This window comes from Haliotis rubra, unplaced genomic scaffold, assembly GCF_003918875.1.
Source record: "Haliotis rubra isolate DU_JTF1 unplaced genomic scaffold, ASM391887v1 Scf1418, whole genome shotgun sequence".
NCBI lineage: Eukaryota > Metazoa > Mollusca > Gastropoda > Lepetellida > Haliotidae > Haliotis > Haliotis rubra.
In genome coordinates this window covers 87,926-114,606 of record NW_025765357.1, presented here as the reverse complement: position 1 = coordinate 114,606, position 26,681 = coordinate 87,926, and the positions used below count along the sequence as shown (strand labels likewise).

General features: G+C 41.7%; 2 protein-coding genes and 1 long non-coding RNA gene across 3 annotated transcripts in view; 1 reads left to right on the top strand and 2 right to left on the bottom strand.

The window, feature by feature from the left end:
• The window catches only part of LOC124269072 (C2 domain-containing protein 3-like), an 86,124-nt gene extending 71,531 nt beyond the window's left edge, over window positions 1-14,593 (top strand). Inside the window, exons 45-52 of the mRNA XM_046704084.1 lie at window positions 1,378-1,477; window positions 1,673-1,881; window positions 2,687-2,843; window positions 3,512-3,691; window positions 4,029-4,091; window positions 4,332-4,594; window positions 5,587-7,471; window positions 9,574-14,593. Of these exons, the coding sequence (XP_046560040.1) occupies window positions 1,378-1,477; window positions 1,673-1,881; window positions 2,687-2,843; window positions 3,512-3,691; window positions 4,029-4,091; window positions 4,332-4,594; window positions 5,587-7,471; window positions 9,574-9,741 (3,025 nt within the window). The 3' untranslated portion in view covers window positions 9,742-14,593. The remainder of the gene's footprint in view (window positions 1-1,377; window positions 1,478-1,672; window positions 1,882-2,686; window positions 2,844-3,511; window positions 3,692-4,028; window positions 4,092-4,331; window positions 4,595-5,586; window positions 7,472-9,573) is intronic.
• Window positions 14,594-14,923: 330 nt separating this feature from the next.
• On the bottom strand, window positions 14,924-16,898 carry LOC124269069. The gene is made up of 2 exons (XR_006896413.1): window positions 16,672-16,898; window positions 14,924-16,509 (listed from the first exon to the last, which is right to left on the bottom strand). It is a non-coding gene; the product is annotated as an uncharacterized LOC124269069 (long non-coding RNA).
• A 1,227-nt stretch (window positions 16,899-18,125) lies between these two features.
• Window positions 18,126-26,681, bottom strand: part of LOC124269070 — a 70,389-nt gene continuing 61,833 nt past the window's right edge. The window contains 9 exon segments of the mRNA XM_046704083.1: window positions 18,126-18,311; window positions 18,963-19,183; window positions 20,284-20,425; window positions 20,427-20,512; window positions 20,915-21,049; window positions 21,312-21,456; window positions 22,168-22,288; window positions 22,905-22,973; window positions 25,150-25,296. Of these exon segments, the coding sequence (XP_046560039.1) occupies window positions 18,126-18,311; window positions 18,963-19,183; window positions 20,284-20,425; window positions 20,427-20,512; window positions 20,915-21,049; window positions 21,312-21,456; window positions 22,168-22,288; window positions 22,905-22,973; window positions 25,150-25,296 (1,252 nt within the window).

The window sequence follows — 26,681 nt, the reverse complement described above, 5'->3', positions numbered from 1 at the left end:
AGTTGGAAGACCAACAAAAGAAACTCAAGGCTCCTGCCAGGGACCTCAAAGTAGTTCTACAACATCTCACTAGTGACGCCTACGAGCCTCTAGAACGGACATCCTTTGAACTACTGACACAGAAAACACTGTTCCTGATCGCCCTAGCAACAGCAGCACGGATGTCAGAAATACATGCTCTGGACTTTGAACGAACACAATTTGAATCAAGACATCGTGACATCGTACATCTAGGACTGAGATGGGACTTTATTGCCAAGAACCAACTGCCCGGCCAGCCTGACAGATAGTTCTACATCCCAGCACTCTCTACAGTCCTTGGGTCACAGGATACACAGGATTTATCCTTATGCCCTGTCAGAGCACTGAAAGTCTAGTTACAAAGGACAAAAACAAGGAGACGAAAGTTCAAGCGCCCTACTTATCCCCTTATCCACTGAGACGCCCATGGAAGTCTCACGGACAACTATATCAGTATGGATGAGAGCCGATATACTAAGGGCCTACAAAACAACAGGACTTTAGCCTCCAAGAGCCTCCAATCCACACGAAGTCAGAGCCCAGGCATCTACACTTGCTCTGCATGGAAACTGCTCGATTACAACAATAATGGAAGGCTGCTTTTGTAAATCAGACAGTGTTTGCCAGCCACTACCTCAGAGACATTGCCACCGAAGACGTCTCAGGCATTCACCAGTTTGGGGCACTTGTTGTAGCACAACAACTAACGGTTCCACAAAGGTGCTGAGAAAAATCTCAACCTTTTATCATGTGACTTGTGAAAACCAATGCTCTGGAGAGCACATGGTTAAAGTCCATGCACACGTCTCGGACACACTAGCATGAGTGATAGACCCTGTACTTGTATAGGACTTACTCGTACATGAAGAAGGGTCGCATCTCCACTTGATGCACGCATCAAGAGATGGAGTTGCAGTAGATAACTAATGGAACATTAGTATATCTAAAATCAACACGGAAATGTCAGGAAAAGTTTCGGAAGAAATCTGACAAGTTGTGGTTCTTTTCAACCCCCCAACCTCCCCTCTCAGGGCACTCTGATTTCCCGGTAAATCCGGGTGTCGGGCGTACAAACGGAGAGAGTGACAAACGTAGTTGGTCATGTGACCAAAAGGGCGCCAAAGTAGGGAAGGGAGACTACTCTTGGGTGAGTGATGATTTTACGTCCGCATTTTAGAAGGGAACTACAAGGGATTTCAAGTGTTCCACTGTCATTCGCAAGAAGAAGGAGACAAGCATTTAGCATGAGTCAGGATAATATAAAATATCAATTTTAGTCAGAAAAATACATTTCTAAAGTATTATTTGAAGATGGTTGATGATGTTATTCTGATGCCTACTGTCCAAACATTCCAGTGGTGTGTACTCAGTCTTGAAGCCAGGAGCAGCCAGTCTGGGAGGGGCGTGTGTCCACACTCAAGTGACCAGTAAACTCCTGACCAAGGGCATGACACAGGTAGGTGACAGCCATGATCAGATACCCTCCATGTTGAGATAAAGGTAATGCTAAATGTCCATGGATGGTCAGATGTGAGACCTCGTGGAAATGTTATTGAGGACTCACCTATTGTCACTCATGACTGTAGCTGATGTGGAGAGCCTGTATTTGGACTGTTGTAACACTCATCCTTCTGTGTTGTCCTCCTCACAGGCCATGGAGGACAATGAGGACGTGGTCGAGAATGAGCTGTCTGAGGAGGACTATGACACAGAGGACAGCTTCCATCACCTTAGAACAGAAAGTACTCACAAGGTGAAGGACAAGTACCTCCACTCCGCTGACAGCTGCTCTCCAAGGTTTGCTGTGCACATCTTCATAGAGAGAGCAATGCATCTGCCTCGGGTGACAGAGAAAAACAAGTAAGTCTCTCAAAATCGGGTAGGGTTTGTTCACAGTGTACAGTGCATACATAATTAGTCATATACGTTGTTACTGATGATATGAGGGGTTATTGTGTTATAAGGTGTTCTGATATTGTAGGGAAATAACTTGATATCATACCTGTTGGGATTCTGGATTAGAATATGTCTGCACTAACCTGTTTTGGTTGTCTGACTTAGAAACTTGGTTGATTATATGTCAGCCTACCCCAAGAACATGGGATAGTGTACTGGTTGATAGTCAGCTAATGACAGGCCATTGACAAATATGAATACACAATGTCATTTAGAAAGTTGTCAAATGTAACATATGTTTTATTTGGGGTTACACTTCTCAGTAAAGTACAGATTCTAGTACTTTTGTTGGGTTGAAGCATGGAAGCTTCGGTGGCTGAGCGGGTTAGATGGCTGACTTTGTGTGCTGGCGATTAGGTGCCTGACTCTGAGGGTGTGGGTTGGAATCCCAGATGGGACTCAACCCAACAAGAGTACTAGAATCTGTTCTTTACTGAGAAAGTGTAATCCCAAACATAACATATGTTATATTGACAAATAGTTGGAATATTGCTAAGTTTAAACTTAAACAACAGACATTTATCATGTTATAAGGTGTTGTTATTCTTTATGGTGTTGTGCTGGGTTTGGCTTTAAACAACAAACAGTAATCGTGTTATAAGGTGTTGTTGTTATATAAGGTGTTGTGCTGGGTTTAGCTTTAAACAACAAACAGTAATCGTGTTATAAGGTGTTGCTGTTATATAAGGTGTTCTCATGGTATGCTCAGGTGTGGCGAGAGTGAGCCCAGTACATACGTATCGTACCAGACGGCAGAGAAGTCAACCCCGTCATGCACAGCCATTATTCCCCAAACTTCCAATCCAGTGTGGGAGCATGAGGACCATACCCATCTCTCCACCGAGCTGCTGTACCAGGACAACAAGGTGCTGCTATATCTTAATGTCACCTGATTCGCCAGTACATGATGTAACTGTGTGTTTGCAGATATATGTGTAATGTCAGCTGATTCACCAGTACATGATGTAACTCTGTGTATGCAGATATATGTGTAATGTCAGCTGATTCACCAGTACATGATGTAACTGTGTGTTTGCAGATATATGTGTAATGTCAGCTGATTCACCAGTACATGATGTAACTCTGTGTTTGCAGATATATGTGTAATGTCAGCTGATTCACCAGTACATGATGTAACTCTGTGTTTGCAGATATATGTGTAATGTCAGCTGATTCACCAGTACATGATGTAACTCTGTGTTTGCAGATACAGTATATGTGTAATGTCAGCTGATTCACCAGTACATGATGTAACTCTGTGTTTGCAGATATATGTGTAATGTCAGCTGAGGCTGTTTTGTTTATACGCCAGTATATATGTGCTGCTTCTGTGGAACCTGGAACAGCTAGTTCCTGATTAGCGGTACTAATATTATGACCACTAGTTATGTGTAGTTAACTAAGAAGAGAACTGCTAATGAAAATTTTAACCTAGTGTAAACCTAAGTGCTCTACCTTCTGTGGGACCTAGTGTAAACCTAAAGGTTCCACTTCCTGCAGAACCTAGAGTTAACCCAAGTATTTCATCTCTTAGAACCTAGTACTGAAGGTGTGGCACAAGCCAGTAGAGGCAGCCAAGCAGCCGGACAAGTCAAGTGACCGCGTCCTGGGGTTTGTGACAGTGGACCTGGCACCTCTGTCATCAGGACTACTGCAGATCTGTGGCTGGTACAACATACTTGACTTCACCGGACAGTGCAAAGGGCAAATCAAGGTGAGATAGTGATATTGGTTATGGTTAGTGACAAGGCAGTCCTCTAGATTAACAGTCAATGAAACATCTGTCAACCTATCTGGTGTACAGGCATGGTATTGGTTTTGTGAGGCCCTTGACTCATGATATAAAACCCTGGGAGACTTTCATTGACTCGGAAACAGCATGCATCTTTATACTTCAAAGAGGGGCATAAGGGATTTATTCAACTCAGAAATGTATTTCCTGCCCAAGCTAAATACATAGTATTTTATTAAGATCATGCAAACTTCATGGAATTATGAATATGACTGATCTCATGTTCGATTCCATGGATATGAGTCTTTGTTATATCCAGGTGAGCATTGTCCCAGAAGAACCACTGAGCCAGTCTCCGCAGCCAGATGGAGTGTCTTCACAGGTGGGTACATGTTGGATGATCTTGGGATGATTGTTTCAAAATGATGGAAGTCTGGTATTTGGCCTGGCCAGATATGTCAAGTAACTAAATACTAAATTTACATTCTGACTTCTGTAACTTTCTAGATTTCAACACAAGCTGTAAATTTTAACGTTATGGCATTCTGCCTAGCGTCTATTCTTGTAGACATATGACAGTTAACCAATAAGCCATGTAATAGTCCCTCTCTCCCCTGCACAGACCAGCCTCCCCTCCCGTGTGTCCAGCAGCTTCCATCATGTTCCTTCCCTCCACCTGCAACCAGCATCACTCCCTGCATCGCTGCCACGCCTCCAGGAGCACATGGCCATCATCAGACAGCAGTTGCAGCAGAGACAGGCCGAGTCACTCCCGGCAGCCGATGTCTCCCCCACAGCAGACACCCAGCACTGGCAGCCCCACTTCCCGAACCTCCCTGATCCAACACAGGATACGTCCAAGTCCTACCTCTTCACGTCACTCAGGTCAGGACATATGTGTACATGAGATCACATTATATTCACCTAACTGCAAAAATGGATCTTCACACAATTGCAGTCTTCTTGTAACTTGAGATGGAATGTGACATGAGAGGCAAAAGTTACGTCCCCCTATATACCTAGACTCTAGACGATTCTCCATCTCCCTGTGTGTAACCTGATCATGTTGACTGTTGCAATTCTGTCTATGTATAACATGTATTGACCTGAAAATGTTGAGATGTTGACTGTTGCAAGACTGTCTATGTGTAACATGTATTGACCTGACAATGTTGAGATGTTGACTGTTGCAAGACTGTCTATGTGTAACATGTATTGACCTGACAATGTTGAGATGTTGACTGTTGCAAGACTGTCTATGTATAACATGTATTGACCTGACAATGTTGAGATGTTGACTGTTGCAAGACTGTCTATGTGTAACATGTATTGACCTGACAATGTTGAGATGTTGACTGTTGCAAGACTGTCTATGTGTAACATGTATTGACCTGACAATGTTGAGATGTTGACTGTTGCAATACTGCCTATGTATAACACGTATTGACCTGACAATGTTGAGATGTTGACTGTTGCAATACTGTCTATGTATAACATGTATTGACCTGACAATGTTGAGATGTTGACTGTTGCAATACTGTCTATGTATAACATGTATTGACCTGACAATGTTGAGATGTTGACTGTTGCAAGACTGTCTATGTGTAACATGTATTGACCTGACAATGTTGAGATGTTGACTGTTGCAATACTGCCTATGTATAACACGTATTGACCTGACAATGTTGAGATGTTGACTGTTGCAATACTGTCTATGTATAACATGTATTGACCTGACAATGTTGAGATGTTGACTGTTGCAATACTGTCTATGTATAACATGTATTGACCTGACAATGTTGAGATGTTGACTGTTGCAAGACTGTCTATGTATAACATGTATTGACCTGACAATGTTGAGATGTTGACTGTTGCAGGAAGCAGCTGGAGGACTTAGACAGCATCACTTCTCGGTTGAAGGAGAAGCTTGGATCTGACAGTGTTGAGGATGGAGAGAGACAGCCAGTGAGAACATCTAGGATGGTCCTGACTGGCACATTTGCTGGTCTGAGTACAATCCATTCTGTGTCCTCACAGGGAGATGCTGTGGAACACATAGAGGGGAACAGTGGTGTGTCTCGTTCCTCTAACATCGCTGCTGATTCAGGAGCCTACTCTGTGGAGAACTCCTCAGAAAACACAGGTGCTGACAGCCAGAGAAGTGAGCGACCAGGCATGTTCACAACGCCACGTGATCCTGGATCTAGTAACAACGGCTCAGATTCTGGTGTCAACAAAGACTCAAGCTCAAGTCTGAGAACACCGAGAGAATGGCAGGACTCAAATGGTATTGGCCTGCCACAAGTGCAAATAAACTCTGCCAAGGATTTAACAAATAATAGTGATAGGTTGGTTTTCACCGAAGGAGGCGATGTTATGGGTGAGTTCCTCATGACAGTGGACACCCCACGGGATGGGCTGTCTAACTATGAGACCAGCCAGGGATTCGTGCCAGGTCAGATGCTGCCATCTCCCAGCCAAGGCTCCATGGAGTCCAGACCTCATGCTAGGAGTCACGTGGAGCAAGACATCCAGGAGAGTATGCAAGAGTCGGACTCAGACAGGGAGGAGGGGGAGCAGTACGGGAACTACCACCGCTACCGAGAGATGCTGGACAGTGAGGAGTTGGAAGCTGATGATGAAGGTGAGGGAGTGGAGATTGTTCATCCTCGAAGGATTAACGATGTGTCCGGCATGCTTGCCGGCTGCTATTCAGGACTGAAAGGTGATTCTGATGGGAGACTTGTCAGTAATGGTCAAAGTCAGGGTTTTGATGACCCACGATGTGAAGCAGCCCAGACTGTTGCAAAAGATGATAAAACAGTTCAGAAAACACACTTAGCTCAGCCTGGATTCAGACAAGTCCAGCAAACTTATGGAGAAGATAGTGTACACCATGACACAGAAAACAGTGTGACCAAGTCAAGGCCACGGACACTTGTAGACAGTTGGCTGTCTGAGACTGATGATGTTGTTGGTGAAGGAGGAGAGACTCCTCGAGAAGTGAGCTACACAGAGGATATGGATGAAGCCACTCCAAGAAAGATGCCCCCAGCTCAAGCTGGTCGTACCACACCCACACTGTTGTCTAATGTGGAGCTTCTTGACACTCTGACATCCACCTTGGAAACAGGGGAACAGCCTAGAGAGGAGATGGACCACACACACAGGCTGCAGTCAGAACGTCTGCTGTCCAACATAGACCTTGAGTCTGTCACAACGTACAACACCAGCCATAGACCAGACTCTGGCAGCAGTAAGATCTCAGGTCGATCTTCTGGTCTCAGCAGCAACAGGAAGGATGAAGACATTGTGGAGGACACAGCAGAGGAAGGCCTTGAATGGACAGGGGACGAACGTCGAGAACGATTTGATGCTGTGAGACAGGAAATGGATGACTTTTTTTCCAGACAAAAGGAGAGAGATGGAACTGTGGAGGAGTCAATCTTTCCTGCGTCAAAGCACCTGTCTCTGTCTGGTGACATGTCCACCCACAGCAGCGGTCAGAACCTGCATCACACAATACAGCACGTGCAGCAGGGCTACGACACAAACACCGAGCTGCACAGTGACCGCACCACCGAGGACAGCGGGCTGGAGAGTGGAACAAAGTCATCCCAAGATGAGAAAGAAGCATTCTCCATGTTTGATATCGCTCACAGAACTGACCACATGCCCAACTTCTTCTTGCCGCCGGAGAACCTCCAGGCTTCCATGAGGGCTCTTCAGGTGGCCACAGCTGCAGCAACTCACATGACACAGGTGACAATCTTCTCAATACATCGTACTAGGGAAAAACTTTACTTTTCTAAGTGTCCCCTGGCCATTGTTTCATGAATCATCACTAGGTCAAGGAGCACAATAAATATGGCAGTGTTTCTAAATTTCTAGGTTAACATGTGAAAATCACATACGACATTTTGCTTTCACGATTTAAATAATGCACATTATTACCCATACGGTTGAGGAGATCCCGTGTAATATCTTTTTGATATTTGCACAGTGTGCAATTTAGTGATTCTCGACGTTGATTGGTTGATCGTATATTTGTACATTTTGATTGGATGCCGGAACTACTTTCACACACTACGTTCATTAATAAAATTTCATCGATTCATTGATAAATTGACATTATATAATTTAATCACACATTCCGAGATCTAAAAAAGAAAACATTAAGGTTAAAGAATATGAATATTCTTTTTATTAGACGTTATTAATTTGGAATAAAACTGCGTTATCAATAGTAGTCTTTTTACATTATATACTCTTTAAGAAAACCACCAAAACAACCGTTTGCATTGTTTGTAAACAAACATGGCCGCCGTTAGGCAAACCCCGATCAAGGTCACTTACCTAGTTAAAGTTGACGGTGACCAAATAGGAGAGTGATAAGAATTTTACAGCCCTTGAATTCCCAAAACCTGTTTGTTGTTGAAACTGAATTCGGGGAAATAGAAACAGCAAGATAGCAACTAAAGATGTTATCTGAAAGTGTAACAAGTGAGTCGGACACGGCGTCCATGCCATCGAACCAGAAAACAGCTCCTTTCTTACCGTAATCAGTGCTAAATGTTCTTCTTCAAGATGACTTTATATCCATGCATTCCTAATCAATCCGAGAGGCTGGTCCCAGTAGCCGATGCAGAGATTGACACATTTCATAGACTCGGATTCCGACTAGAGTTATCCTTGTTGGAACTGCTGTACTCTACTAAGACAAGAGTGTAACACGCCTTCCACAGAACGAAATGTTTTATCTTCAAACTTGTTGAGTTTCTTGACAGAAAACGTTTTCTAGATGTATTCATGGGATGGTTGTCTTTTAGATTTCCCAACTTTTAACCGTTGACTTTCCCAAAAATTGACAGGTTTTTGCCAGAGTGTGTTTCAACACTACAACGTCACCCGTCACTAGAAAACACGTCAGTCGTGAATGAACAATGTTCCTTCGCACTGACTTGATCGAATAAATGTTTGGCTCTTATTAGGTTCAATGATATATTTAATAGATCATTTTTATCATATTAACAAATGTTAATTAATTATTCCAGGCATAATAATTTTGTTGTATTTTAAAGCGATTTTATGATGTACTATTTTCATAGCGTAGTTATGTTTTTACCGCTGGAGAAGTTAGGTTTAATACGTGCATGAATACGAATCAGCTGTTTAAGGTCACAAGTCCTGTCTCCGGGTGGTTTTTATTTCGTGGTTCTTCCTTTTAAATTACATTATTGGTAATAAATAGAATAACCAACGGTACGAGTGATTACAGGAAATGTGCCCTCGTTAAAATAATGTTCTGTGCCTCGCCAAGGCTCGGCACTGTGAACATTATTTCAACTCGGGCATATTTCCCGTAATCACTCGTACCTCGTTGGTTATTCTCTAAATGTGGAAGTATAGTTAAAGGTGTGAATTGTCTTGATCAGTAACTTGCAAACTTTAGGTTTCATTGACATTTTGAATTAAGTTCATTCTCTGACTTCCACCCCCACTCTACCCTTTCCTTTCTTCTCTTCTAAGTCAGTTGCCTGAGTGAATGGCTTCTTACTGCAGAATATATATGAGATTTACATCATTTTGAATGTAGAGTGAAACACTGGTTGTCCAAACAGTGCTTGTCAGGACATCTTCTTAAATTCAAAGGGACATGACCTGTACTGATGAGTCACTGATCTCTGGGAGCAGTACCTTCCTTCTGATGATTTCATGGAACTAGTAACAATACATTGTCCTACTATTCAATGGGGCTGGTCTAGCAGCTCACTACAGCACAATTTTACATCAATGTATATTTCTTGCTGTTGTTTTTTTTTTTTCTGGAAACGTTTCTGTATCAGTTTCTTTCCATATTCCAGGACCCAGGTCGTGCTGCCGAGAAGGTCCAGGCCACCTCACAGTTAGCACACAGGTTAGCTGCAGGGTCAAAGATCAAATTTGCCCCAGTCTCAGCTAAAGGGAGACAACATCCAACGGCTGATGAAGCAAAACGAATAGCAAAGATATTTTCTTCTAGAATGAAGTAGATTGGACTTAGCAACATTTGTTTTATGAAGAACTATGTAATTGTTTTGTCACTTTCCATTGTGAGGATATTTGACTTGAATTACAGGTAAAGGCATTTGATCTGTATTTGAACAGGTGTGTGGTAAGTACAATGTAACTCAAGGTCCATGATAAGCTGTACATTCAAGGACCAGTTTCTGCAATGTATTCCACAGCAGTGTAGCCAGTTTTCAACTCTTATTACATCTGTGTTATCAACACCATGTTCATGGGGTAGTATATGTACTTGACGTAACCATCTCCTGGTACATACTCACCTGCTTGTGTAGCCTCACTTTGATATTTAACTTCTGTTACCTCAGGGTGCGTATCTACCACAAGATACTGTTATCCGTTATCTGTTATATGTTAACTTGTGATCCTATCATATAACAATGTTCCATGTATAGCATTTGTAGAATTATGTAACATTGCGGCAGTACCATGTAACATTGTACCTGGGAAATGTGACATTGTTACTAGTTACACAGTTCTTGTTTCATGTAGCATAGTTGGTGTATCATGTAACATTGTTGCTGTATCATGTAACATTGTTGCTGTACTGTTGCATACTTGCTGTATCATGTAACATTGTTGCTGTATCATGTAACATTGTTGCTGTACTGTTGCATACTTGCTGTATCATGTAACACTGTTGCTGTATCATGTAACATTGTTGCTGTACTGTTGCATACTTGCTGTATCATGTAACATTGTTGCTGTATCATGTAACATTGTTGCTGTACTGTTGCATACTTGCTGTATCATGTAACATTGTTGCTGTATCATGTAACATTGCTGCTGTATCATGTAACATTGTTGCTGTACTGTTGCATACTTGCTGTATCATGTAACATTGTTGCTGTATCATGTAACATTGTTGCTGTACTGTTGCATACTTGCTGTATCATGTAACATTGTTGCTGTATCATGTAACATTGCTGCTGTATCATGTAACATTGTTGCTGTATCATGTAACATTGTTGCTGTACTGTTGCATACTTGCTGTATCATGTAACATTGTTGCTGTATCATGTAACATTGTTGCTGTATCATGTAACATTGTTGCTTTACTGTTGCATACTTGCTGTATCATGTAACATTGTTGCTTTACTGTAACATTTTTGCTGTATCATGTAACATTTCTGTACATTAACTTAAGAATGCTGCATTATTTCAACTGGTGTAGATCTGTACATAGCACTGATGAGAGGACATTCAAGTGTATATACATCTTGTTGTCTGTGATAAGTTCCCTCATCACCATAGTCTTTCACACTAGTTGGCCCATCAGTCGCCACATGGCAGCATGGAGATTCTAGGTAATTGTAAGTGTAGAAGTAGATTCTGCCATTCCTCTTATGATTTACCTGTACATAGGATATTGTATATATAAACAATGTACATAGAGATACCTGTATATACATCATAGCAGGGAGTTATCATTAATAGACTCACTCATAACTTGACGAAGAAAGAATGTAGAAATCTTTTGGACACCTCCCCTTCCTGTGTGGTTCCACCAGCAAGTTTGGGATACCAGTGACTCCTGCTGTGGTGATTACACCTGATAGGGACTTCCATAGGATGATGTCACCAGGCAACAGGTAGGGGCTTGACCCTTCCATAGGATGATATCACCAGGCAACAAGTAGGGGCTTGACCCTTCCATAGGATGATGTCACCAGGCAACAGATAGGGGCTTGACCCTTCAATAGGAGATGTCACCAGGCAACAAGTAGGGGCTTGACCCTTCCATAGGATGATGTCACCAGGCAACAAGCAGGGGCTTGACCCTTCCATAGGATGATGTCACCAGGCAACAAGTAGGGGCTTGACCCTTCCATAGGAGATGTCACCAGGCAACAGATAGGGGCTTGACCCTTCAATAGGAGATGTCACCAGGCAACAAGTAGGGGCTTGACCCTCCTTTAAGATGGTATCCGAAGACAGTGAAGCAGTCTGCTGTCCCTGACAGAGTCAGCGAGTGTATATCCACTTACAAGGCATTATCATGGCATTCCTTCATGTATGAAGAGTTAACCATGTAGGTTCTGGATGAAGTGACAGTAATAGGTTCAGTCCAGTACAAGAAACACATCCCACAGTGCTATATTTATTGTTGTATGTACCACTGCATGTAGACACCCACACCCACACCCCCACCCAGCATCCCCCTAGATCAGTGTGTCTGGGAATGTGTACCCTGAGATATGGCACATAATCACCCAGCTACATCATATGTAAATTATCGAGGTATATCTCATTTCATGTGTCACTAGAGATTTAGTTACAAATATATCATTGAAGACCTCATACAGTGAAGAAATACTTACTGTGTTTATCTTAGAGGTAGTGAAATATATGTTATTGTTTTTATGTATATGTTGTTCTTGAGTATTTTCACATGTTGAAAGAAGTGCCATGCAACACAGACACAATGTCAGCCAGCTATGAAATAGTTTTTCTCACTTTTATACTATGGAGATTATGACGTTTGTCATGTAGTATGTAATGTCCTATTACACAGATGGACAGTGATGAGTGGACACCCAAAGGTGGACACCCACAGGCCAGTTGGGCTGGAGACCTTTGTTGACCCTGTTGTAGTACTGTATCATCTCTAGTCACATGACTGATTCCGTCCATACACAGCACCTGTCTCGGCCAGTAGCAGTATAGCAAGGTCTTCCCTACAGAAATCTGGGGATGGTATTGGGTGATTAATTAGCATCCTGAATGTTCACATACTGGTGGTTGCAAGTGTCAGTTCTCATGAATGAAGTGCCTCGCATCAAAAGCCCTCCAAAGTGACCAAAGATTACCTACACTTTTCTGATGCAAAACCTGGCATTGTACTGTGTGTAAGATGTTTCATACAACGAAAAGAGAGTGTCTTTTATTTGAATTCATGTTTGACTTAAAGGCTTCTTTGATCTTACATAAATAAGGAAAGTATCTTGAATAGGATGAGCGTTGTGGAGAAAGTCCTAAAGTGCCTGTAATGCAATCCTTCATGTGCCCATTATTCTATACATTCCATACTTGGGGTATACAATCTGTACAATCCATGTCTGCATATATAGTCTGTATGACCCATCCCGGCGATAAATAGTCTGTATGACCCATCCAAGCAATATATAGTCTGTATGACCCATCCCGGCGATATATAGTCTATTTGACCCATCCCTCCACTAAGTAGTCTGTTTGACCCATCCCTGCAGTATACAGTCTGTATGACCCATCCTTGCTATATACAGTCTGTATGATCCATGAATTTGATATTCATTCTGTATGACCCATGAATGTGTAATACAGCCTACAACCCATGCCTGTGGCATACTATCCATATAACTCATGTCTGTGGTATACAGTCTGTACAACCCATGCCTGCAGTACCTGGTCCATATTACCCCATCTGAATATTACCCATCCTTAGTTCTGATTTGTAATACTGCTCTCTGTTGTTGAAAAGTTCCTACTGTGGTGTAAGCCTTTCACACACACCCACCCCCTACATACGTCATGAAGGATTCGAGATTCAGCGTATGTGTCCGAAACGTGGATATTGACACTGTTTCTATCACTACTTATTTACTGTGTTGTACCCCATGTCCTGTGTACCAACACACATGATCTATTTCCTTGATATATATGATGTACCTGATACATGCGGTTGATATTAATTCTGTACTTGATACATATAAAGCATGTATCTGATACATACTATACATGTACCTGGTAGATATGATGTACCTGATACATGTACCTAATACATATGTGTACCTGATGCATATGGTACCTGCACCTGACATATATGATATAAGTTTTATGTTTGCCTTATAAAACTTGGTGCCAAAGTGTCTTCCATCATTCCATCCACTTGTACTATGTAGCCAGTTGACAGCGGAAGTAGACTGGCGTTCAGACACTGACATATCTGTTTCCTCATACAGCACAACCATGACAAATTATCAGCAGTTTTATCAAATTCCGAAAATACATAACTAGATGTGAAACTTACTTCTATCCCCAACTAAAGGCCCATTTTAAAAAATCTGAATCAGTTATTAAATTGTCAGGCGTGTGATTGATCCTACCTTTTGACATAATTCAAGGTCAAAGGTCAAAGGTCAATGACCGAACTGCTTTAATGAACTACCAGACTGAACCACCTGACCTAAATCCATCATGTTCAACTTCTGCTGTCAGCAGTGTGTTGTCCTGTGCTTTACCACCAGGGCACAATCCTGGGCTGGCCACAGGTATACTTCTATATACATAGTCCAACTGTAGCACCAGTTAACAGGCCTGGAGTTGGTACAGATGTACTTCTATATACATAGTCCAACTGTAGCTCCAGTTAACAGGCCTGGAGTTGCTATAGATGTACTTCTATATACATGGTCCAACTGTAGCACCAGTTAACAGGCCTGGAGTTGCTATAGATGTACTTCTATATACATAGAGTTGCTATAGATGTACTTCTATATACATAGTCCAACTGTAGCACCAGTTAACAGGCCTGGAGTTGCTATAGATGTACTTCTATATACATGGTCCAACTGTAGCACCAGTTAACAGGCCTGGAGTTGCTATAGATGTACTTCTATATACATGAGTCCAACTGTAGCACCAGTTAACAGGCCTGGAGTTGCTATAGATGTACTTCTATACACGCATCACCAGGTCAACGTAGATGTACTTACAATTGTACATGTAGGATGTATTTATGCAGTCAGGTAGAGCTACTTTCTATATGCATGTAAAGCAGTTTTGTACTTAATACTGTATATGTATTGTATTATAGAAAATTAAATTATTTCAAATGAATCCTGAGTTTTTCTGGCTACTTTGAATGTTTCTCAACATACATTTGAAGAAATGTTAATATCTAGACATGATTTTGACCACCTCTATAGTGCAGGATATAGTGTCTTCCTACAGAGTAGGAGGTTGTGGTACGAGATGGCCGCACCATATTAGCAGATGGGACAAAATGGTACATGTTGTTGCCCTGCTTCAAAGTCAGCTCAAATCATGCATCAGTACTTTGTTTACGCACACACGCTCCTTTCTCTATTATGAGTGCAGTATCTTGAAAGTGATGTTAAAAGCTATTGTACGTTCAAGCACTGGCTAAACAGTTTAAACAAATATTGGTGAAGATTGGAAATAGATTTTATTCATCGCAGGTTTTGGTTGCAGTTGATGAACACAAAAAGAAATGAATTCAGTAACCATTATAATGCTGAAGTGTGACAGCTGTAACCATGGTTACAAGACTGATAACTTGTATTTACACCATAGTGATCATAAATCAATGTAAAGACACAGACCATGATGGTCAGTATTTCAGACGTTGACCTACTGTGCTGATACATCGTCTGTTTTGCCACTACAAGATGTTTTCTACTCTGTCATCGTTGTCTATGGAAACAGTGTCAACAAATCTGAGATCAACTCTGTATATAATACTGTGCTGTAACATACACTCAACAATCAAAGACAACATTTCTACTCATTCTATACTCAATAATACATTCCTGGCCGGAAGGCTCTATTGACAGTATCTAGGACAACCTCTTTGCTCTAGAAGGTTCCGTGGGAAGAATGCTTGGCCTACAGGTGTACGTCTCCTACAGATGACACACCTGCATAAGGTGCATGGGGCATTTATAAATAGTAGGCTAATTTCAGCACATTAATGACACAATCAAAATGAACACACATGCATTTCATCCTATTATCTGTAACAAGTTAACAACAATAATAACTTATATATCATACAGGAATGATCACACAACAACAACCCATCATGGACATGAAGCTGCCACGACTGGAACACTGACATCCGACTGTCGCAGTACATGGGGCGTCTCAGGACTTCTTGAAACTGACTACATACATATACCTACAAGTTGTTACTGGTATTAATACACAATTTCAGCATTATTTCAACTGTGTCACACCAGTCTGTAAACACTTAGGTCTGGACCTGGCACACAGACGGATGACACTGCAATCATCCAGCCATGAATTCGGAATACAAGGACACTTAAATACATGCAGTCACAGTTGGCTCTGACAACAAGCACTGGGAAGTTAACCAGAATCTCCATAATCATTTGTGCTGCAAGGGCATGGTAGCACACAAACAACCATAGACCATAATCTCCCAGTCATCACTGATGGGGAGCAGTACACGGTACAGACAACAGACAAGCCATGACACAGGTCAGGGGTGTGGGGATCCATTTTCTGTACAGACAGCAGGCAAGTCATGACACAGGTCTAGGGTGCTGGACAACTGTTTACTGTACAGACAGCAGGCAAGTCATGACATAGATCTGGTGTGCTGGATAACCATTTACTGTACAGACAGCAGGCAAGTCATGACATAGATCTGGGGTGTTGGATGACCATATACAGACAGCAGGCAAGTCATGACATAGATCTGGGGTGCTGGATAACCTTTTACTGTACAGACAGCAGGTAAGTCATGACATAGATCTGGGGTGTTAGATGACCATATACAGACAGCAGGCAAGTCATGACACAGGTCTAGGGTGCTGGACAACTGTTTACTGTACAGACAGCAGGCAAGTCATGACATAGATCTGGGGTTTTGGATAACCTTTTACTGTACAGACAGCAGGCAAGTCATAACATAGATCTGGGGTGTTGGATAACTGTTTACTCTACAGACAGCAGGCAAGCCATGACACAGATCTGGGGTGTTGGATAACCTTTTACTGTACAGACAGCAGCAAGCCATGACATAGATCCACAGTGCGTCATAATTGATTACTGTACAGACAGCAGACAGGTCATGACATAGATCTGGGGTGCTTGATGACCATATACAGACAGCACGCAACCCATGACACAGATCTGGGGTGCTGGATGACCTTTTACTGTACAGACAGCAGGCAAGTCATGACATAGATCTGGGGTTTTGGATAACCTTTTACTGTACAGACAGCAGGCAAGTCATAACATAGATCTGGGGTGTTGGATAACTGTTTACTCTACAGACAGCAGGCAAGCCATGACACAGATCTGGTGTGTTGGATAACCTTTTACTGTACAGACAGCAGGTAAGTCATGACACAGATCTGGGGTGTTAGATGACCATATACAGACAGCAGGCAAGTCATGACATAGATCCACAGTGCGTGATAACCTTTTACTGTACAGACAGCAGGCAAGTCATGAGATATATCTGGTGTGTTGGATAACCTTTTACTGTACAGACAGCAGGCAAGTCATGACATAGATCTGGGGTTTTGGATAACCTTTTACTGTACAGACAGCAGGCAAGTCATAACATAGATCTGGGGTGTTGGATAACTGTTTACTCTACAGACAGCAGGCAAGCCATGACATAGATCTGGTGTGTTGGATAACCTTTTACTGTACAGACAGCAGGCAAGTCATGACATAGATCTGGTGTGTTGGATAACCGTTTACTGTACAGACAGCAGGCAAGTCATGACATAGATCTGGGGTGTTAGATAACTGTTTACTGTACAGACAGCAGGAAAGTCATGACATAGATCTGGGGTGTTAGATAACCTTTTACTGTACAGACAGCAGGCAAGCCATGACATAGATCTGGTGTGTTGGATACCCTTTTACTGTACAGACAGCAGGCAAGCCATGACATAGATCTGGGGTGTTAGATAACCTTTTACTGTACAGACAGCAGGAAAGTCATGACATAGATCTGGGGTGTTAGATAACTGTTTACTGTACAGACAGCAGGAAAGTCATGACATAGATCTGGGGTGTTAGATAACTGTTTACTGTACAGACAGCAGGAAAGTCATGACATAGATCTGGGGTGCTGGATAACCTTTTACTGTACAGACAGCAGGAAAGTCATGACATAGATCTGGGGTGTTGGATAACCTTTTACTGTACAGACAACAGGCAAGTCATGACATAGATCTGGGGTGTTAGATAACTGTTTACTGTACAGACAGCAGGAAAGTCATGACATAGATCTGGGGTGTTAGATAACTGTTTACTGTACAGACAGCAGGAAAGTCATGACATAGATCTGGGGTGCTGGATAACCTTTTACTGTACAGACAGCAGGAAAGTCATGACATAGATCTGGGGTGTTGGATAACCTTTTACTGTACAGACAGCAGGAAAGTCATGACATAGATCTGGGGTGTTAGATAACTGTTTACTGTACAGACAGCAGGAAAGTCATGACATAGATCTGGGGTGTTAGATAACTGTTTACTGTACAGACAGCAGGAAAGTCATGACATAGATCTGGGGTGTTAGATAACTGTTTACTGTACAGACAGCAGGAAAGTCATGACATAGATCTGGGGTGCTGGATAACCTTTTACTGTACAGACAGCAGGAAAGTCATGACATAGATCTGGGGTGTTGGATGACCGTTTACTGTACAGACAGCAGGAAAGTCATGACATAGATCTGGGGTGCTGGATGACCGTTTACAGACAGCAAGCAAGCCATACTGAATGACTAGGAATGTTGCATTGGCAAGGTGCGATCTGCTATCACACATCTACACAATATACAATACAACACAAATCGCAGGTTGAAGGATACAATACAACACACAAAACACAGGTTGAAGGATACACACAAAATACACACACAGATTTGTGCTAATGCATACAAACATTTGCAGGCACGGATTTTCATATGCGTAAAGATAAATAGACACATTTGCAGATATACAAAACTTCCATCTAAAATCACAGGCACTTGTCAATTATCACAGGAACTACACAATCATCACAGGAACTTGTCCATTACCAGAGGTACATGTCTATCAGCAGAGGCACATCATCTATCATCACAGAAATTTATCTGTCACATCACAGGAAGTTGTCTATCATGTCACAGGAACTTGTCCGTTACCAGAGGTACATGTCTATCAGCAGAGGCACATCATCTATCATCACAGGAAGTTGTCTATCACGTCACAGGAAGTTGTCTATCACATCACAGTCTATCCTATATTTCCTGTGTTTGTCTCCAGTCCCACATGGACACACTATGCCACTGTACGCCCATGTCTGGTGCAAGTCTCCAGTCCCACATGGACACACTATGCCACTGTACGCCCATGTCTGGTGCATGTCTCCAGTCCCACATGGACACACTATGCCACTAGACGCCCATGTCTGGTGCATGTCAGTAGTTAAACTACCTTCCCCTTCCTGTCCACAATATTCACTGTCTTCAGCTTGGCCTTCATCTGCCTCCGTCTCTCCCCCTCCTCCGAGTCGTCACTGCTGTCCTCCTCCTCGCCCTGCCCCTCCCCCTGCTGCTCCAGGAGGGCCCGGTTCTCCCTCTCACGCCGCTCACGCTTCGAGGTGATCACCAGCTTGGCACACACCTCCAGGGGAGCCGGCTCCACAAACTCTGTTCCTGATAATACAGACAGAAGTTATGTCAGTCTTTGGAATCATTCTTGCTTGACAATGGTACAAGAATCTGTATCGAAGCACTGACTGAGTTGTTATCCATAACATTTGTCAATATTGCACAACCTAATTGACTGACTGGGTCAATGAAGGTGGAATTCACAGTGCATTTGTGTCCCTTAGAAGTGTGCCAGATACCTGTGATTGTGAATTTGAATCCCAGATTGCTCTTAGCGAGCACCTGCTTATGGGTTTGACCAAGGGTAAACATCTAACGACGGCAACCATTTTCAACTTTCCTCCCCAATTAAGATATCATACCTTAACATCATGTAAATACAGTTCAATGTGGGATTTAACCAACTTGAATCATTCTCTGACACTACCTTTTTTCCCATCCTCGATAATCTCCAGGGTATACATTACGATCACTCTCCACTATACCCTGGATGCATCCACGGCTATTACCTCCCTTTGCTGGCTTTTTATCCAATCAGGTGTCTACGCTGGGAAGTTGAGCGAACCAAGCATAACTCACTTTCGCTTCTTAATTATCCAGCAGTTTAAACTTGGCAACACAATTGATGCAGAGGTACTCTAAATGAGGTAGAAGGAGTTCTTTCATATATAGTTTTAATGTTTCAGATCTGTCAATTTGTCTGTATGATTACCCCCAAAATATGAGTGGCACTTCGAACAAACCTTCGCGACTGCGACCGCTATCTTTGTTGACACTGGCAAGCTCGGATGTAACGGCAGCTTAGCTGATTGGCTACTGTGTGAATTATCGGGCCAAGCCGTGGATGCATCCAGGTATAGTGGAGAGTGATCATAATGTATACCCTGGAGATTATCGAGGATGCTTTTCTCCAAGAAGCTGCCATGGTATCCCACCTACCAAGCAGCCTCCTGGCAAAACCTATATATCATCTTCTTGGACACACCTACAGATCAGACTCTTGGCAACAAACCTAACATTTAATCCACCTGCTGGCAACACCTAAAAATCAGTCTCCTAGCCACACCTGCCTATCAGCCTCTTGGCCATACCTACCAATCAGCCTTCTAGCTCAACCTATGCATCATCTTCTTGGCGACACCTACCAATCAGCCTCCTGGCCACACCTACCAATCTGTCTCCTGGCCCCAGCTGCCAATCAGCCTCTTGGCCACACCTACCAATCAGCCTCCTGGCCTCCACGCCATCTATGATTGGGCTCATCCATGTGGACATGCGGGTCCCCCTCCACTCCGGCTGCCTTTGGGACGTACACGTAGAACACAACGTCCAGCACCTCGTTCTTCCGCAGCCCACGACCCCTCAATCCCTTGCCTGGTGACACACCAACATATGATACATGAGATTATCAAGTGAATAGCACAGTGTACTGAATCTCAGATACAGAGAAACAAAGATGGTTGTTAGAGTGACAGACTGTAATACATGCATTTAAAATATTGTACTTGATATAATTACCATTTGCCAAAACACTATCATGGTGCTATATTATCATTGCCCAAGTTCAGTTTGCACTTGAATTTCATTTTAGCTTGGTAAGTATAGGCAAGATTTCTCTGCAACACAAGTTGCCGAGCTTCACCTGATTATCTCCCTTTGCACTGTGGCCAGAACAATGTAGCACCACTTTCTGTAGAGGTGAGTTAATCACCTTAAAACAGTAATCACATATCTAAAACATGATTCACTGAAGAAGGGGATCAAGGGAACTCTCACCTTTGAACAACACATCCACAGCCTCATCCAGCTCCGCCTGGGAGGGATACAGATCACACTCCTTGAAGAACTGGTCCAGCTCACAGAGTTCCAGCTCTCCACCAAACGCTTTCTTCTCAAACACACTCTCATAACCTGCACAGACAATGCCCTGTATCAGACTATATATAATCTAGGGCTATATAAAGAGCATAAAGACAACCGAATACCCAGTTACCAAACAAGTTAACACTACATTCATAACCTGCACAGACAATGCCCTGTATCAGACTATATATAATCTAGGGCTATATAAAGAGCATAACCAGAGACAACCGATACCCAGCTACCACAACAAGTTAACACTACATTCAGAACTACTTTATCTAAGAAACAGTTTTGTAAACATCTGACGCACGTCTTCGGAGGTCCATGTACTCGTTCATTTCCTTGAAGGTGAAGGGCGTCTTGGGTCGGTCACGGCCATGTTGCCGCTGAACACGAGCCAGCATGGTCTTGTAGTCCTTCACCATCCTCTCAAAGCTGAATCCAGACCATGTTGCCTGAAACACAAGATTATCTTAGATCTCACGATCACTGACTTCTTCTGTGAAGATTTCCTCACATTCCCGGACATATTTGGCCAAGGGTCAAGGAACATGACATTCAGCATGGACAATTATTATTGTAAAAGTCAGACTTGGTTGGGAACTGTTTGACTTACCATTATGCAATGTGAAACATTCTTAGTGCCACAAAAAAGTTAACATCAAAATCTAAAATCAAAATATGGTTCATTTAAAGTGAACATAAGAAGGGGAAAATTACTGCCTTTGTTTTTCCTCCACCTGCTATGCTTTCTTTATTGCTGACATCTGATAACAAAATTAGGACTTTTCTCAAATTCTTTTATCCATTAGGGCATCATATTTTTCATGTGTTTCATGTAGCCACCCAATTCTGAACTTGGGTCGGTTGGTCAGGGAAAAAAACAAACAAACTTAATAAAGACAAAATTATCTGAATAGTGTTCTTGATTCTCATTTATTGTAATTCTTTTTACATTTAATCATGTTCTTTGGACTTGTGGCAGTGATTGTATAAAAGATAAACATTTTATATGACGAGGCGGTACGTTTTAGGTTCGAGTTTGCAGTGTTGGTGTTTAGGCGGTCGGCAATAAAATGAGAAGATTTGATTGAGCGATGAGAAACACAGTAAATAAAAAAGCTGCCCTGAACAGACAAGTCTTGACACAGCATGTGTCTCCTCACCTTGCGGCGAAGTTTCTCCAAGCGGCGCCGGATAAGCCAGCCTCTCACGGTCTTCTGTATGGTCAGAGCAAACTGGTTCAGCTCTCTCTGAGTCGGCCCGGTCTTCTTGGGGTGGTACACTCTGACCACAGACAAAGACAGTTAGAAGACTAAAATCACAAACAGGCTGAGTCTGCGATTCAAATCCACCTACGTCTCATTCTGGCATGACTAAATAATAACTCTGAACAGAGACTACATAACGCTACATAACAAGGTGTTAGTGTCTATGTTGGTCTACTGTACAAGGCAACATACAGTCAATGGTCAACGTTTAGTTGATTATAGCGATGTCAATTTTCTACATATATTGTTAAACATCTTACAATACTGTTAGCTGGTCAAATCAAGAAATGACCATTTGTTTGAATGAAAGATGCAATCATAAAGGTTACACTTTATAAAGCATGTTAGTGGCTAAACCAGCGGGGTTGTTATTGATGAATTCTATAAATGTATTACAGGTCCAGTCTGGGCGAAACACTATTCCAGCCTCAAATAGTCACTTTAGATCATAGTCAGAGAGAATAAATGGACTTTTACTAGACTTTACACAACCCATGAGCCTGACTAGTTCTGTCTACAGCTGGCCTACTCAGTGATCACAGTCACGGCACCTCCATAAATATACTGCCTACTTTTTGTGTTATGTTACTGTCAATGATCTGAGGGTCATGTGACAAGATCATGTGACTCACTGGTAGATGTCCACATGGGGTCCGATGACGGAGATGGTGGAGGCAGACACATGATAGTTATAAGCATTCCTGAAATAAAGCAGACGGCACATCTACTGATGCAGCTGGACAAGCCTGTTACAAGCATGGCATCTATCTGGGGCATCAACTTACGACATGTCACTAGAGGCTACAAGCTGACATAATCATGTCACAAAATAAGGAAAAAAAATTGGTATTTTTCAACAATAATCTCCACGTGAAGGAGAGCTGATGACAGGCACAAGACATCGAATTCAGATCAAGGTGAAGTCCAAGTTCATGCAGTATCACATACTCCGGTGATGTATGGTTACAAACTGTGCAAGAAGCACTCTGCCAAGTATACATAGCTTTCAATTTACAATGCTTTTTAGAAAGTGGTCAAATGTAACAAGTTATATATGGGATGACATTTCCTTAGTAAAGTACAGATTCTAGAGGAGGAGGCACAAGGGAGGAGTGCAGAGAAAGGGACAGCCAGGTGTTCGAGAAAGGATGGAGACGGCACAGCACAGGTTAATGAATAAATAACTTTGTCTGTGAACGTGCTTCTCGAACACCTGGCTGTCCCTTTCTCTGCACTCCTCCCTCATAACAAATAGTGAACTGTGTCAATATTTTTATGATAGTTTGTTAAACAACATTATTATTTTTAGGACAAAAATTCTGCAAAAAACCTCACAGAGTGGGTATGATGTTTTGATTATGATCAGTGTTTCATTGAGTATTTTATGTTTAATAGTTTTCAAGTTAGATTGCAATTCATCGGTCCGCTTTTGAGCCAAACGGACTGTAGTCTCCACTGGATCATAGGTCAAAAGTAGTTCCTATGCAAAGTAGCCAAGTCTTAAGGAGGTCAGGTCTGCTGTCTTGTCCTTGGTTTTCATTGGCTGAAGATGTGCAGCATCTTGATTGGATGTTGAATTTAGTTGCATTTGGAAAGTGTGAAGCTTGTTCACTTGCTGTCTTTCTCCCAACCTGGCAAGGTGGTTGGAAGTCATGGATGGAGGATTTTGACTTTGGTGAATTACAGATTAGTTATACTTGGTTTTATATAAAAGGAATAAAATACAAAAATATGTTTAATTGTTGAAAGGTTAATTCAGTATTTATTGTACCTGAATTTATGCATTTGGTGGAGGTATATTTTGACCTACGGTTAGAAATTGTTGCTGTCCATAATTTCACTTACAATTGATTCAGATTAATGTTTGAGTCCAAACAGATTGTACGTTTACTTTACTGGTGAGAATTAGCATTTCCATGCTAATTAAAACATACATATTTTAGGTTCTTGGTGAGCTGTTGGTGCCTCACAACATGTGGCCAGTTTGAAACAAGTTGTCCCATAGATGGTAAGACACGTTGATGTTTCATTGTTGTTTTGAAGATACCAAATGTGTTCCATAATTCCTAACTGAACCATTGATTTTGTGATGTCTATATGTCCTGTTTATATGTTCAGTGGTAGTACTGCAAATGTTAACAATCTGAACCATGTGCAATGAAATGAATGTGATAAAATAGACATTTTGATGGAGAATTATATATTCATATACATAGTTTCAGACTTGTATTATTTATACAAACTACAGTAATAAACAAGAAACTTGCAGCCTCAACGGAGTTGTGTCGTTGTGAAAGAGCCATCCCCGTTACACACAGACTTACAAATTAGAGTTGTAATTTAAAACATAAGCCATGCCAGTTATAAAACAAATCCTAATTCCTCTAAAATACATGTGATAAAAGTATTACTAAATCTTTGAGCACATATAAATGTATATAAGCATTGATATATAAAGCTGAATCCTACATAAAAGAATAAATGAAAGTATCTTGATGAGTATACTGCGACTCATTTGTAATAAGTTAGATCCACTGGACGGCAAGCAGCGTATCCAAGCTAGGATAAAACCACCAGGAGTTGACCATGTAGGTCTTCCAGTGACCTTCAGGTCAGATAAACAAGCTAGTACAGGCAGACCCTTCATCTTTCTGAAACTGTTCACCAGTCTATCAGTCTTCATGGAAAATTGTTCCAAATGCACTTTGTTTTTAACCAAACTCGAATTTGACATCCCAGGGTGAAATCAGCTTAAGGTTGAGTACTCAGTAGGCTGAACCGGTGAAAGTATATAAATGTTTTATTGGTAGAATCTTTAAGCTACTAAATGTAAGGAAGTGTGATGTCTACAAAGACAGGTCAGAGTGATGGACTCACTCTCTGGACACGCTGTCCAGCTTGTTCTGCCGGACTCGACCTTGCTGGTCTCGGATGGCCTTGTACTCCTTCTGCCAGGCCAGGTCCTCGGGGTCGCGACCTCGGTTGTAGATGGCCTGTGTACGCTCAACATGCTCACGATGCATTCTGGAGAAAGGACACAATTATGTTCAGATTATCGGACCCTGTCCCAGGATTCATCACCAACATCTCGCGATTCATCATTCCTGGCTTATCCACCACAATAAGAAGAAACACTGGAAACCTGGACAAGGTTAATTACAACCATATATTCTACATTTATACCATAACTGTCTACATCTAGATCGGAGGTCTTCTCCACAGAAGATCATGCCCTCACATGTACATGCAGAGAGGTATCTTTTTCTTTTTCAATGAGATCAGGAGAACACCAAAATCTTTTTCCAGGCTAAATCCAGTTGACATGAAAACATAACATCCACTAAAGTAAAAATATCACAGAGTTACCACACAAATAAAACACTATATTCACCTGCATTCCCTGTCAGGTAATAAGACACTATATTTACCTGCATTCCCTGTCAAGTTATAGATTCCTATAATTACCTACATTCCCTGTCAAGTTATAGATTCCTATATTTACCTGCATTCCCTGTCAAGTTATAGATTCCTATATTTACCTGCATTCCCTGTCAAGTTATAGATTCCTATATTTACCTACATTCCCTGTCAAGTTATAGATTCCTATATTTACCTACATTCCCTGTCAAGTTATAGATTCCTATATTCACCTACATTCCCTGTCAAGTTATAGATTCCTATATTCACCTGTATTCCCTGTCAAGTTATAGATTCCTATATTTACCTGCATTCCCTGTCAAGTTATAGATTCCTATACTCACCTGTATTCCCTGTCAAGTTATAGATTCCTATATTTACCTACATTCCCTGTCAAGTTATAGATTCCTATATTTACCTACATTCCCTGTCAAGATATAGATTCCTATATTCACCTGTATTCCCTGTCAAGTTATAGATTCCTATATTTACCTACATTCCCTGTCAAGTTATAGATTCCTATATTTACCTGCATTCCCTGTCAAGTTATAGATTCCTATATTTACCTACATTCCCTGTCAAGTTATAGATTCCTATATTTACCTACATTCCCTGTCAAGTTATAGATTCCTATATTTACCTGCATTCCCTGTCAAGTTATAGATTCCTATATTTACCTACATTCCCTGTCAAGTTATAGATTCCTATATTTACCTACATTCCCTGTCAAGTTATAGATTCCTATATTAACCTGCATTCCCTGTCAAGTTATAGATTCCTATATTTACCTACATTCCCTGTCAAGTTTTAGATTCCTATATTTACCTACATTCCCTGTCAAGTTATAAATTCCTATATTCACCTGTATTCCCTGTCAAGATATAGATTCCTATATTCACCTGTATTCCCTGTCAAGTTATAGATTCCTATATTTACCTACATTCCCTGTCAAGTTATAGATTCCTATATTCACCTAAATTCCCTGTCAAGAT